Source organism: Phocoena phocoena, chromosome 12, assembly GCF_963924675.1.
Source record: "Phocoena phocoena chromosome 12, mPhoPho1.1, whole genome shotgun sequence".
Lineage (NCBI taxonomy): Eukaryota > Metazoa > Chordata > Mammalia > Artiodactyla > Phocoenidae > Phocoena > Phocoena phocoena.
Genome location: NC_089230.1, coordinates 49,437,197 through 49,452,232, shown reverse-complemented (window position 1 = coordinate 49,452,232; position 15,036 = coordinate 49,437,197). Strand labels below are relative to the sequence as shown.

Below are 15,036 nucleotides of genomic sequence, written 5' to 3'. Positions count from 1 at the left end.
AAGTTGCTAAGAGAATACATCTTAAAAGTTCTCATCATAAGAAAAAAAATTCTTTATGTATGGTGTCAGATGTTAGCTAGACTTATTGTGGTGATCATTTCACAGTATCTACAAATATCGAACCATTATGTTGTATACCTGAAACTAATATAATGTTGTATGTCAATTATACCTCAGTTTAAAAAAAAAGAATGAAGATATTTACATTTTGGGGGAAAAAAAAGTACCTTCTCTTCCTTACATTCTAAGTGGGAAGTTATCACATGAAATATATTTAAATGATGTATTTAGTATGGTTACCATAAACAGAAGAATTACTATTATGTTTTCGCCAAAAATCATGCATTAGTCTTTCAAATTCACACATTTAAAAAAACCCCTTTCCCAAACATTTTTTGCTTTTTTTGTGATCATAAACATCTTGAACAAAAATCTTTCTGTATATCTCCATGTATTTCCTTAGAATAAATTACTAGAAATTGGGCCTCTTTGGACAGATGATAGACATAAAAAAAAATCTTTTGGGGCTTCCCTGGTGGCACAGTGGTTGAGAGTCCTCCTGCCAATGCAGGGGACACGGGTTCGTGCCCTGGTCCGGGAAGATCCCACATGCCGCGGAGCGGCTGGGCCTGTGAGCCATGGCCGCTGAGCCTGTGCGTCCGGAGCCTGTGCTCCGCAGCGGGAGAGGCCACAACAGTGAGAGGCCCGCATACCGCAAAAAAAAAAAAAAAAAATCTTTTGGATACATATATGCCGTATTATTTTCCAGGAAGATTGTGCCCTGTATGCTCCTACTGAAACGGTATAAGAGCATTTCACAAACCCTCCCCACAATCCTGGATATTGGATAAATTTGTTAAATCTGCTAAGAAAATGCTGCTTTTTATTCTTTGTGCTGTTTGCATTTCTTTGACTAATAATATGATTATAGAAGTTTAAAAAAATATATTATTAGACATTTCTTGCTAAATTACCTGCGCATGCCCTTTGCCTGTTTTTTCTATCGGGATATTTGCTTTTTTCCTATTGAAATATCAGAAGTTTTAAAATATTTATAAAAGATACTCAGCATTTGTTTATAATAAGTATGGAAACTATTTCCCCTCATTGTCATTTAATAGTGAAAATAATATTGTATTTTCAAATATGCATATATTCTGTTTAAAAAAAGCTTTATTGAGATATAATTCATATACCATATAATTCATCCATTTAAAGTGTACAATTAAATGGTTTTTAGAATATTCAGAATTGTGCAACCATCACCACAATTAATCCTAGAACATTTTCATCACCCCCAAAATATACCATATACCCATTAGTAGTCACTCCACACTTATCCTGGGATCTCCCACAGTGGTAAACCCACGCCCCCCACCCCCTGCCACTAAGGAACCACTTATCCACTTTTTGTCTTTGTAGATTTGCCTATTTTGGACATTTCATGTAAATGGAATCATATGATATGTGATCTTTTGTAACTTTTCTTTACTTAGCCTGTGTTCAAGATTCATCCATGTTGTAACATGTGTCAATACTTCATTCCTTTTTATTGCTGAATAATATTCCATCGTATGAGTATACCACATTTTATTTATCCATTCATCAGTTAATGGACATTTGTGTTGTTTCTACCTTTCAGCTATTGTGAATAGTGCTGCTATGAATATTCATGCACAAATTTTCATTTGAACACCTATTTTCAATTCTTTTGGGTATATACCTAGGACACGAATTGCTGAGTCATGTGGTAACTCCATGTTTAACCTTTTGAGGAACTGCCAAACTGTTTTCCAAAGTGGCCACACCATTTACAATCCTACCAACTATGTACAGGTGTTCCAATTTTTCTACATCCTCACCAACACTTGTTATTTATTGTCTGTTTTGTTTTCTGTTTTTAATTTTAGCCATCTTAGTGGATTTGAAATGGTATCTCATTATAGCTTTGGTTTGCATTTCCCTATGGCTCATGTTAAGCATTGTGTCCTGTGTCTATTGGCTGTTACCTGCTTTTCCTTTTCTTTGAGGCACTTTTGGTCACACAGAGATTTTAAATTCAAATGCAGTTTTGATTTAAATATGGACAGATGAATAAATACCACATCAAAATTTTAAGTGTCAAGATGAATTTTTCAAAAATAAATGGTATTAAAAAAGTAAATCTATTAATGATATTTATTAAAATAAGTATAATCCAGTTGATACTTTTTCGATTTTCCAAACTGTGGCATATTCTTACTGAGCATTGCACTTACCGTGAAGAGCTCCTCTGGGGGCTTATTTCCGTCTAGCTCAATGAGATACTGGGAATCGTGTTCAGCCATTACTTCCTGCAGATGATCAAACACAAGCCTCATCATTCAAGATCATTGGCAAAAGATCAGAATCTTAATATACCATGAAAAATATTTAAAGCTAAATTATTTGCTTTATACTTGACATAATAGATGTTATTTTCAGGAGAGCTTTTACAAAAGCCTAAACTAGTCTTACCTTGAATTTTCCTCTTTCTGTTTTTTCCATTTTTCTCTACAGTGAAGTCTTAGAGTCTTTCCAACAGAAGTGTTTTGGGGCATCTATCTCTCTGTATGTATTCATAGAATAATTTCTACCAAACTGCTAGCTGAAGAATGAGGTTGGTTCATTTCACTTTTTATTCCCCTGGCTGTGGGTGATGTTCAGTATCCAGATATCCTTCTCTGTAAACTGCCAAACCATAACCTCTGCGCAATTTTCCGTTAGACTCTTTCTTCTGCATAACATTCATGGAGAATCTTTAGCCCTTATTTGCCATATGGTTTGTAAATGTTTTGCCTTTCTATGATTTATCTTTTGACTTTGTTTATGGTATCTTTTGCAATATAAAATATTTTTATGATGAAATCTGTTCTCATTGTTTCTGGATTTCCTTCCTTGCTTAAATTAGATTTTCTCTATCTCAAGGATATATTAATATTCTTATAAATTTTCTTCCACTATTTTTTTTACTATTAAAATCTAAAATCCAAGAGATTTTATTTTTTTTTTATTTTTTTTTTTTAAATTTTATTTATTTATTTTTGGCTGTGTTGGGTCTTCGTTTCTGTGCGCGGGCTTTCTCTAGTTGCGGTGAGCGGGGGCCACTCTTCATCGCGGTGCACGGGCCTCTCACTATCGCGGCCTCTCTTGTTGTGGAGCACAAGCTCCAGACGCGCAGGCTCAGTAGTTGTGGCTCACGGGCCCAGTTGCTCCGCGGCATGTGGGATCTTCCCAGACCAGGGCTCGAGCCCGTGTCCCCTGCATTGGCAGGCAGATTCTCAGCCGCTGCGCCACCAGGGAAGCCCCGAGATTTTATTTTTTGACATTGGCAATGTTGAACTGTATCTGAGTCTTGTGTTCCCAGAAAGTAGGGATGGTGGGGAGATAAGACCCACCTCCACCTTTCCTCAAAGACTCAGATAAGATCCATCTCCATCTTTTTTCATGATTTCCATAGGACCTGAGGATAGCTCCCTTGTTTACCTGCCTCCATAAAACCCCAGCCCCCTTATTTTTCTTTGAGAAAGTCCTCCTTAATGAACATTCTCTCTGTTGCAATCGTCTGAACAAAATCATCTCCTTAAATGTCCAGTACATTTTGTCTTTCATAATACTGCGCAAGGTCAGGTTCTAAGTATTTCTTTTCTTCTAGACAGAAGGCACATTATGTCTGCATTATTTATTTAACCATAAATAACCATGTTCTGAACAAGGAAGTACATTATGCTTTTCTGCATTTCATATACTTTCCTTAAGCTAGATTCTTAAGAATGGACTTACTAAGTCTAAGGGTAGGAACAATCCTAAGGCTAAAGATTCTATACCAGGTCCGACCGGGAGTCAAGGTGGGATTCGAAGACAGGCGAGAATGAGGACTTAGCCTTGGATTACCCCTGAAGTAGGATATAAGCCAGAAAATGATGCAGGTTACTTTGCTCCCACTTGCTTTCCTCATGTCTTTTGAAGGAACACTGGATTTTGGTGGTATTGGCCTTCCAAGTGAATTGACATCTCAGCCAGGTCAGAGGAGACTGGAATTGCAGGCTCCTACCTTTGAAGGCTCTCCCACCTCCCTCCACACACACCAGCACCTTGGAATTACCTTACAAGGCAAGCTATATACTATTCAGCAAGCATCACCTAGGCCTAACGTCTAGGTTCTTGGCTTTGAAATTCTTCCTCTGCTGGCACCAGGGCACTCGATTCTTTATCTATGCTTTGCTGTAGGGCTTAGAACTTTTCCACTTCTGGGCTTTTTTCAGACAAGCTGTCTAAAACCCACCATACTAATTTCTATTCCTTTCAGCAGGGTATGAGAGTGTGTGCTTTACCATATATACTTGGTAGAATTAGTAATTCTTATTCCTTGTTCATCTTTTAAAATTTGATCATGGAAATATCTCTTAATTTAGATTAGCCTTTCTTTATTATCAGTAAAGCTGAACACTTTTCTATAGGCTGTTACTCTTTTGTCTTTCATTTTTGTGAATTGTCTGCTCATATTTCTTGCCCATTTATCATCGGGAGGGTAAGACCTTACAGGTTTTAGAAAAATCATTTCTATGACCTTTCTTTTCACATTTAAAAAATTGAAGAATAGTTGATTTACAATGTGTTAATTTCTGCTGTACAGCAAAGTGATTCAGTTATACATATATATACATTCTATTTTTAATATTCTTTTCCATTGTGGTTTATCACAGGATATTGGATATAGTTCCCTGTGCTATATAGTAGGACCTTGTTATTTATCCCTTCTATATACACTGGTTTGCATCTGCTAACCCCAAACTCCCACTCCATCCCTCCCCCACCCACCCTCCCTCCCCTTTGTTAACCCTGTCTGTTCTCTATGTCTGTGAGTCTATGACCTTTTACTATATCAAAGCTTTAAATCTTTTATCATAGTTGATGTGGATATTTTTCAAGTTTGTTATCTTTTTATTTGAGTGAGGTGTTTTTTAAAAATTTATTTCCAGAAGCTTTACATGTAATGAAATGGAAGCTGTCATTCTTTTTCCTTTGTGAGCTCATCACTTGTTCAGCTGACCATCTGTTAAGCATTTACCACTTGCCAGAATTTGGGCACTGCACTGGGCATTGGTGATGCTAGGATGTGAGACTTGGTCCCTATCCAACCCCCTGCCCATGAATATAGTTTTCTAATCTTCTGAATCTGATATTAATTATGCTTTATTTGATACCCAATGCCAGCCACTTAAGGAATATGTAGAATATTTTTGTTGAAGGAGAAAGAATATTATGGATAGACATGTAAATTACACTTAAGAAGCTATGTTGAAAGGCCGGGAATGGAAGAAGAAGAAGGGAGGAATCAAAGTCATACATAAGAAAACAAAAGTACTGAATCATTATGCTGTACACCTGAAACTAACACAATATTGTAAATCAACTGTATTTCAATAAAAAAAGAAACCAGTTTGGTTCTCATTTTTTGGCGGGGGCGGGGTGGGCAATGGTGATGAAAATGATCCACTCATTTGTCTCTAAAAATATATAAACATTATAAAATAGCATGAAACCAATTCTTTTAGTTTCTCTATCAGATGGGAAGAGGTAGTTTGAGGACTGTTTTTTATTTTCTTTGTATTTCCATTGCTTAGCATGGTATCTGGCCAAATACCAGATAATAAGTGTTTGTTGAATAAATCTCCAACATAAATTGGGCAGAGTCTGACCTGGATTTTTAACCATTAAAATATGCTTTTCAATAATCATAATTTCAGTAATCATACTTTTAAAATGCTAACTATTTTAATTAAAAATTTCCTATTATAATATATAATGGCCTTATCATGTTTGCAAATCATCATCTTTGAATGGGATAAACAGAGAAACCAGTCTGGGATAGCTCTTCTTTAGACTGCAATTTAACTAAATTAACAATTCCTTTTAGAATAAAAGATACACCTCAACTGTACATTTGTTTTGATAAACCCGTAAATGCTTTCACAAAACAATCTCTTGACATGGACTTTCCAACCTCCAACCATAAACAAATTCCCCTAATGACTTTTGAAAAATGCAATTTTCAGCAACATTCCTGCTTTGTAAGAGTAAAATAATATTGTTCTGTGAAACAGCTTTTGGAATGCAATCTTATTCTGATAGCATTTTACCAAGCTCAAGAGGAGGAGAATCAGGTAGATAATACATGAAGTGAAGAAATGTGAAAGTTATTTCAGGGATAAAACACAAATATCAACATTCCCATTTTCAGCAACATATCTTGTTCTTACTTCTAAAGGGTGAAGAATTATTTCCTTATAAAATTTAACAATGTGTTCGATATTTTCCAAATAATCCTCAGGCCTCTGAACTAGATGTTGAAGAATTTCAGCCACCACCTGCATTTCAGCAATAAATGCCTAAATGGAAAAGATGTTAAATATCTTTATGTTAATCGTTACTTTATTTACAAGTCATATCCCTCCCTCCTTATACCTAGATGCCCTTTTGGGATGAGAAGAAGGGAGAAGGGCAGATTAGAAACAGGATTTCTATTTTAGAGAGATAGAACACCCCTGAAGTTCCTTAATCAGATGGAATAAAGCTTTAAATTCACTTCGATACTTACTAATTTCTTTTTGCTCCCCAATAAGTAGGGAAGAATAAAGGAATAACATCAGATTTTTAGAGACAAAGCAATTAGATTTTTTATGAATACTTGAGCTTGTAGCTCATTCATTCATTGATTAATTCATTTAGTAAAGCTTAAGTGCCTACTCTGTGCCAGACACTGTTCTAGGAGCTTGAGAGATGACAGAGAACAAAACTGGGGAACAGAACAGAACTGAGCCCTGGGGCTCAGAGAGCACATGTCCCAATTGAGGAAGACAGAGTATAAATAAGTAGACAAATAAATACATCACAGGTTAGGCTGTGATTGTAAGAGCTAAGAAGAAAGATGATGCAGAGGAGAGGAGATGGAGAGTGATGGGAGAAGGTGGTCATGAAAGGGTTCGCTGAAGAAGTGACATTTGAGTAGAGCCACACAGATTTCTGGGGAAAGAATATTTCAAGGCAGAGGAAATAGTATGTGTAAAAGTTCTCAGCCCAAGGCCTGGTAGGCATTCAATATCATATTTATTATCTTATTATCATATTTGTTATCTTAATTACAATGGTATGCTTTATTCAGGCTAAAATGACACACTTTTATTCCTATTTGCTGTGAGGTTTACCTTTTTAAAAAAATCTGGTATATAGATGCTGACTATTATCTAATGCCTTATTTGCACAGGGAAGATTATTTTATATTTTTAAATGGGCTGTCTTATATTAACAGTTTTTTAAAATTGAGATGTAATTGACATATAACGTTACATTAGTTTCAGGTGTACAATATAATGATTCAATACAGTTGATCTTTGGGCAACGTGAATTTGAACTGCATGGGTCCACTTATAGGAGGATATTTTTCAATAGTAAATACCATACTACTACATCATCTGCGGTTGTTAGGATGTAGAGCCGCGGATACGGAGGTTGGATTGTAAAGTTAACTTGGATTTTTAACTGCATGGAGGGTCCGTGCCCCAACCCTGGAGTTGTTCCAGGGTCAACTGTATTTGTACCTATTGTGAGATGATCACAATAAATCTAGTTAACCCCCATCACCATACATAGTTACAGTTTTTTTCTTGTGATGAGAACTCTTAAGATCTACTCTTAAGTGAAAGAGCGAATGTCAAAAATTCATTTAACCTATTAGTGAGGGAACCAGCAGGATGACAAAGCTGAAGTATCTATAATAACTGAAATCAGAGTGCAAAGTTTGCTATCCTACTTAATATCCTACAGGGCAATAAAACTGTAGCTTTTGCGGCTTATCTTTTCCACTAGACAAATGATTTGCGATGTAGCCATCTACAAATTAACATCTGACTTCACAGAGTCTAGGCCCTAATAGAAATAGTATTTATTCATAATAATTTACAAATTATAGAAATTATTTTAAATTATAAAACATTATAAATAAATAAATTTATAATAGAAATCACAGGTATATTTCAGTAGGGCAAGGACTGGCAAACTATGACCTGTCCCACCCCAGTAGGCTAAATCCAACCCGTCACCTATTAACAGATTTCTTTATATCAATTTTCCTCATTAAGTCATGGTAGAAGATTCTTTTGAGGCCCTATTGCATTATGCTTACTAGTACTGAATTTAGGATTGTTGTATCAACATTATATGTGAAATTGGGCTATAGCTTTATTTTCATGTGCTCTCTTTGTCAGAGTTTGAAATCGGGGTTATACTAACTTCATAAATTGGATTCTGACTGGGCTACCTTCTTCTCCATATTACACTTGTCTTATATGGCTCTAACTCCTCACTCTAGCTTACATAGTGCTTGACACATAGTAGGTGACCAGTAACTCTGTTGCTATGAAATGAAACAGATTAGCTGTCAGGATATGGAAGGACTTCCATACTGACAAGAAGGATGACCTTAAACTTGATGACCTCTACATTATGATCTAATGGTTCTTGAAAACATGAAATATTTTTGCTATTTCCTCCAGACTAAATGAAAACTTAAAGAAAGTGTAATTTTCTCTAGTAGCTGCTATTTTTTTGATTATTTATACTATCATTTAATTTAATGATAGCAGTTTAAAAGTGTAGTATCTGGTATGGGGATATTACCTCTTCTTCTTCTTGCTCTTCTTCCTCTTCCCTTTCCTCTTCTCCTTTTCCTTCCTTTTGGGCTTCTTTCTTCTTTTTCCTGAGATTCTCAATGACTTCAGGATCCCACTGATCTCTTGTGAATATGTATCCTGTACGACTGTGCTGCCTTTGCCCCGAAATTCTTTGGCATAAATCATAGTCAGGACACTAAGGAACAACATTAGTAATTACATAAAACATTTTGAATATGTCTTTACTTCCTATTCACATACTATGCAGTATCTAAACTCCCAAATTCCTCAAAACCCTGAGCAAATTCAATACTGTAAATGGCATTTTGAATCAGATTTTATCATATACCAAGAGAGGCACAAGATACAACTTTTCTGCTATGACAACGCTTTTCTTTACCCAAAAGTAACACATGTGAGAAAGTATCAGAAGCTTTAAGATTAAAATAAAAAAAAGAGGGTTAGAATAACAGTAGAAAGAGCCAGAGAAATAGAATAGAAAATCAATTTAGTCAGCAAAGGTACACAGGAGGATTCTGTCAGATTAGTTTGAAAAAGCTGAGAATGGATGAAAAAGGGGGAATAGCCACAATCTTATGACAAAAAAAATATGTCTTTTATTTATAGTATTTACTATCATTTACAGCTTTATGGATGAAGTATTTCATAAAATAGCATCAATGAATGGGACCTGAAAGGTCATCTAGTTTAGTCTAACCTTTTCATTTTGTAAATGAGAAAACTGAATCTGGATAGTAAAACAGGACAGAACCAAAGTCTATGAGTAATTTTATCATTTCAAGTGCTTCCACAAGTGTAATATTTTACTCAATTCTTAAACTAACCCTGTAAGAGAAGTAATACAATATGATTAAAGCCATTTTGCAGATCAGAGAAGGACTGCTCTGGCAGGGTAAGGTCACAATGTCATGAGGGGAAACTACAACTTGGGACCAGGCCTTCTGATCTGTAGCCCATGGTCTGTGACACATTATTAATGATAAACTAAGGTTTTGAGCTGTAAATCCTGCTCTGAATATTTTTCATGATAAACTCTGGATGACGTTCTATAGTAGTGGTTCTCAAACATTAGAGTGTAACTGTATACAGAGGATCGTAAAAAAAAGATTTCTGCTTCCCCTGTGATTTATTAAATCTAGAGTGAGGCTCAGACATTTTAGCAAACATTGTCAGTGATTCTGATGCCAACAGTTCATGCATCACACTTTTGAGAAACAAAGGAAGCAAGAAACTTTAGAACTTTTCGTGCTCATTTTCTGATTTCTTCAGACTACTTCTATATGGAGATGGGATGGGTATTTACTGAGGCAAGACTTTTATTTAGGGTTTCTAATTTTTTCACAAAAAAAGATCTCAACCCATTCTGGTAATTAAAAAAACCACATGTATATTTGCCCTCATTCGGCAACCCAGAATACCCACATTGTGGGTCCTTGACAAAGACTATTGTCTCCTGTTTTCACTTATAGGAAGTGATTTATTAATCTTAGGGTGAATCTGAAGGTATGCCTGGGAGCAGTGATCCTCAAACTTCAGCAGCATCCATGTGTACTGGAGGGCTTCTCAACACAGACAGCTGGATGCTACCCCAACAGTTTCTGTAGTTCTGGGGTGCTCCCTGAGAATCTGCATGTCCAACAAGCTTCTTGAGCGCTGCTAATGCTGTTGGCTCTCGGACCAAATTCTGAGAACCACTGCTGTAGCAGATCACTGGCCCTTAATGCGTTTTTTTTTTTTGTTTGTTTTTTTAGTATACAGACCTCTTTAGAATATGATGAAAGCCATAGGCTTTTGCTTCAGAAAAATGTCCATACACATAAAATTTGCATATAGTTTCAGAACGTTCATGGATGCTTAAGGATTCATGGATCCCAGGCTAAAAACTTCTGGTCTAGAAATCCCAGACTCTATTCCCAAATAAGGCCAAACCATCAGAGAAGTGTGTGCTGTACTGAAGTTCTATCTCCCATGAGGCCCTCTGATTATGCCCCAGCTACCTGTGGAAACTGCCATGGACACCCACCATCACACAATATCAATGGGGTTAAGGACTTCATTCTCTATGTTAACAATCCTTATGTTGAGACCCATGTAAGATATATCTCTCATTTTGTTTTTCCTGAGGAATGGTTTGTCTTTTCATGGGCAATGCGGATTTTATATAACTGGTCACATTTCCCCTTCTGCTTTGGTTCATCAAACTTAGAACCAAATTTATGACCCAAATTTAGTGAGCATTTGGAGCCTTATGGCCTGTATATCTCTGTGTTCTTATTCCACCCAGTCTTAATTTCCTATATAATTTCTGTGTTCCATGGCCTAGACTTTATATTTGGTTTCAGTTAATTGTTTGAGATTTTTTTTTTCTCACTCATATATTCACATGGGTGACATTCTGAAGGTCACACAGGGATTTTGAATGGCCTCCGATCATGACATTGGGCTGGGGCTGCAGATGACCCCAACACCCATCACTGAATGCCACCTGTCTCTCACAGCTAGCCCAAACACACCACTGAGTCCCTGCACCTGAGCTGAGGACCATTTAATTTATTTTGAGTTGTCAAACCCTTTGGGGAATCAGGCAGGGTATTGTTATAAATGGTTATCATTCATGTTCATATAAACAAGTGGTCCTCACCTCACTGCATTCTTACCACAACCCTATGAAGGAGCTATCTTTGTATCATCTTTGTGAAGAGGAAATTGAGGCTCCTAAATGTGATTTACCATGTTCTACAGTTGGTAAAGGAGAGAAATGGGAACAGGACCAACCCATCAGTGTTAACATTCGTACATCCAAATAATTTGTTCATTCTTTCATTTTATTTAACTGGCAAACGTATTAGGTACCACTTATTGTGCTAGTTGAGGTTTACAGGAGTGAGACATGGTTCCTGCCTCCAAGTAAGGCAGAGTCTAGAAGAAAATGGACAATTACAATACAGTGAGGTAATATGATAGAAAAGAGCAACATGAATGGTCATCAGAGAAGTACTTAACTTTCCTGTAATGAAGCAGCTGTGGGGGAGAGAGAGAGGGAGAGAGAGGGAGAGAGAATGAGAATTAGTTAATGTTTGTGTTGGTGGGGAGGGGTTGGTTGTTGGGGAAAGTTCTGCAGAGATGATGCCTGAACTGGCATTCAAAGGATAACTGTGATGAAGCCTGGTGAAGAGGCAAGGAGGTGTTTCCCGTGGATGGAGCTACAGGTGCAAAAGCACAGAGGTATGACAAAGTATAATTCAGACCCTATAACTGACGCATAAATTATTATTTTCCTAACTCCTTAAAACAATTAAGAACATTCCTTGAATTTAAATATCAAAAAGAATGGTTATATATACCATACTAGAAACACAACTAATATTCTTACCTTAATATTGATTATAATATCAGGTTTCAAATTTAAATTTCTAATTAATTCTATTTGCTGGAAAATAGTCAGGGCATCCTGTGAAAGTGATGGTATTTCAGTGATAATATAGCCTGTAGAGTAAAACATAATTTTAAAAGTTTTATAATATTATCAACATCTGAGAGCATGGATTTATTATTATTACTTTATAAAAATATCATTTAGTTATTGATGAATACCAATGCTGTTCTTAAAATCATCTGTCAACAGTTAAAAATTAATAGTTAAGGTTATTGCCACATGAAGTATAACTCTGAATAATGTTTTTCTGACAATAAATAAAACCATTGGGCTAGGAGAAGACATCTTTAAAAATTCCAAATCAATTTATTTTAGGCACATGAGGTGCCTAGAGAAGGAAGTTCCATGCCAACAATTCTTTAACTCGTGTTAGGAAAGCTCATATGATGAATGGTAAAGGTATATTATAGTGGGTTGCATGGCATATTATTTTTATTTCTTGAATTAATATTTCATAATACAATGGAATATATATGTATATGTTTATATAAGTTACAGAGAGTAATAAAATACCCATGTAACCCTCATACATTTTAAGAAACAACATTATCAATATGATTTTGGCTTAGTACATTTATTGGCTTGCATCCCTACCCAGAAACCTATATCTTCTCATTGAAATTCACCCTGGATACCATCATCATATTAGTTTCCTTAATATATTTCTTTAATTATGTCACTCTCTTGCTTGAGAAACCTTTCTCTTGTTAATAAATTCTTAACTCTTGCTGGGAATTAAAGGCCTTCGAACACTTTTTCTGCTGTTTTATAGAATATTTTTTTCTTGGAGGAACAACTGACAGACAAATTATGGTTATTAAGCTTTGATTTTTGGCAGACATTTTATAAAAACTGAATGGAGTGAGGCTGTCAAGACTGACCAGTGTCTCCTCTGGGACATGATGGCTGGCATTAACCCCTTGGTCTGACACATTGCAATTGTGGGTGCTGTGGTGAAGGGACTGCATGACTTAGCCCTAGATTGAATTCAACCTTGGATAATTCCAGAGACCAGTCAGTTCCCAGAGTCCATGCCCTCCCCTTCTAAGAAACAAGGGGTTACACAAGACCTTCCTCCCATTCCCTCTGCTGCCAGCACTGCCCACATCTGTCTATTGTAAGTGGATGACAGAAAGATGCTTGGCATTCTGTTTGCTGTGCTCTCCAGCACCCTGCCCATTACTACAACCACTGCCACTGCCCTGAGAGCTTATCAGGCATTCCAAGTGCGACTGTTTGCAGGCATGCCAAACCTTGGGTGCACATGTATATTTGAATGAGTTTCATACTTGATCTCTTCCCTGGTGGAGGCAGCAGAAGAGTGGGTTGTTTCCATGGGGACTGGCTGTCTCCTGATAGGCCATTATTTGGGTTGCCTTAATGTTCTGAGCAATGGATTTGGGGGCTTTACCCATTGAGAGGTGGCCAGTATCATCATATCCAGACCCTGGAAATCTGTCTATGGAAGAGTTGCAGCAGAGACAGTTACGTCGCTTGTTTATCTCACCTTTGAAGATTTACCGTGGAATAACTTAGGTCTCTGGATCCAATTCTGGGAAGATCTCAGGGGGATACTTCTTAGAGCTGCTGAGCCCACTGTCAACCTCTCTAATCCCAGAGACATGTCGTGAAGATGGAAGCATAGGTGAGGATTCCACCCTCCGTCCCACTTCTCCTTGACACCATTACCAAGCCCTTGCACTCCATGCTGAAAACAGAGGAATGGTAGACCCCCACGCCACTCCTTGCTGGAAGGCTCTGCGTATACCATCATAGGCAGAATAGGCACTCAGCAGGCTAATGGCCAGCCTGCATCACCCCCACCAAGGGAAAACTCAAAGACTGTTCACACCACAGCCCAGGGGAAACCAACAGGCCCATACCGTCACTTTGCCCCTGCTTCCTGGCGCAGTGAGAAGAAGGAGGTATTCCCTATAGCCACAGAACTGAAGATGGTATGCTACTGCTTTTAGATTGAAGTGTTGAGAGATTCATGGACATTGGGTAGCTTAGTGTCCAGCCTGCCCTGATGGTCATCTCACCTCAGCCCAGCCTGGCATGAGTGGCCATATTGGTGACCCGTGACTTACAGTACCATCCATAATGTGCTATACCTGGGGCAGGGACTGCCCAGACCAGGGCTGTCCATCAGTCACGGAGGAAAATGATTTTTCTGCAATCTAGAAGGAGGATGCAGAGAAGGGCTTCTCAGGGTGCCCAGGAATTGACTCTGCCATTTTCTCTTGGGTGAGGATGCAGCTCATGGAAGCTGATTTTGGCTCAAGGCCAACACAGCATGACAGGTTGTGAATGAAGGGATTATAACTATAGATTGTGTAACTTTTTTCTAAACAGTGACAGAACCTCCAAGTATAAGAGGGCTCTGGTACAGAAAAATATTAAGATTGGATCTGGCAATACTTTACTGACAGCACATTATCTGTCTTTAGGGATCTTGGAGTCATCAATTACCCAGCCTTACCCAGCCCCTGACCCAAGTTAATATCTCTATTTTGAAAGCCCTTCACTTCCAATATTGCTTCTACCATCTACCAGGCTGCTGGGTAAGAACAAACATCAGAAAGAATCCTTGCTTAGCAGAGAGTTTCAAACTGTGTTTAGCAAAGTGCTAGGTTCCAAAGAAATTCCTTTGGGACTGCTGTAGTACAGGTGAGGGGAGGCTGGGCAGAAGGGGCTCAAGGTCCTGCCTTCACTGTAGCCTTTAAATGAGCCCAGTTGTGCATGACTAGACCGTGGCCATGCACTTGCATGCTGATAATGTGGCCCTCAGACTCAAGAAATCATTTATAGGGACTTCCCTGGTGGCACAGTGGTTAAGAATAGGCCTGCCAACGCAGGGGACATGGGTTCGAGCCCTGATCTGGGAAG

General features: G+C 37.6%; 1 protein-coding gene across 2 annotated transcripts in view; it reads right to left on the bottom strand.

Annotated features, from left to right (window-relative positions):
• The window catches only part of AK9 (adenylate kinase 9), a 117,590-nt gene that overhangs the window by 92,240 nt on the left and 10,314 nt on the right, over positions 1-15,036 (bottom strand). For both annotated transcript variants that reach the window (XM_065888941.1, XM_065888940.1), the window contains 4 exons: positions 12,085-12,197; positions 8,698-8,886; positions 6,282-6,410; positions 2,255-2,333 (listed from right to left, as the gene is read on the bottom strand). In XM_065888941.1, the coding sequence (XP_065745013.1) occupies positions 2,255-2,333; positions 6,282-6,410; positions 8,698-8,886; positions 12,085-12,197 (510 nt within the window). The remainder of the gene's footprint in view (positions 1-2,254; positions 2,334-6,281; positions 6,411-8,697; positions 8,887-12,084; positions 12,198-15,036) is intronic.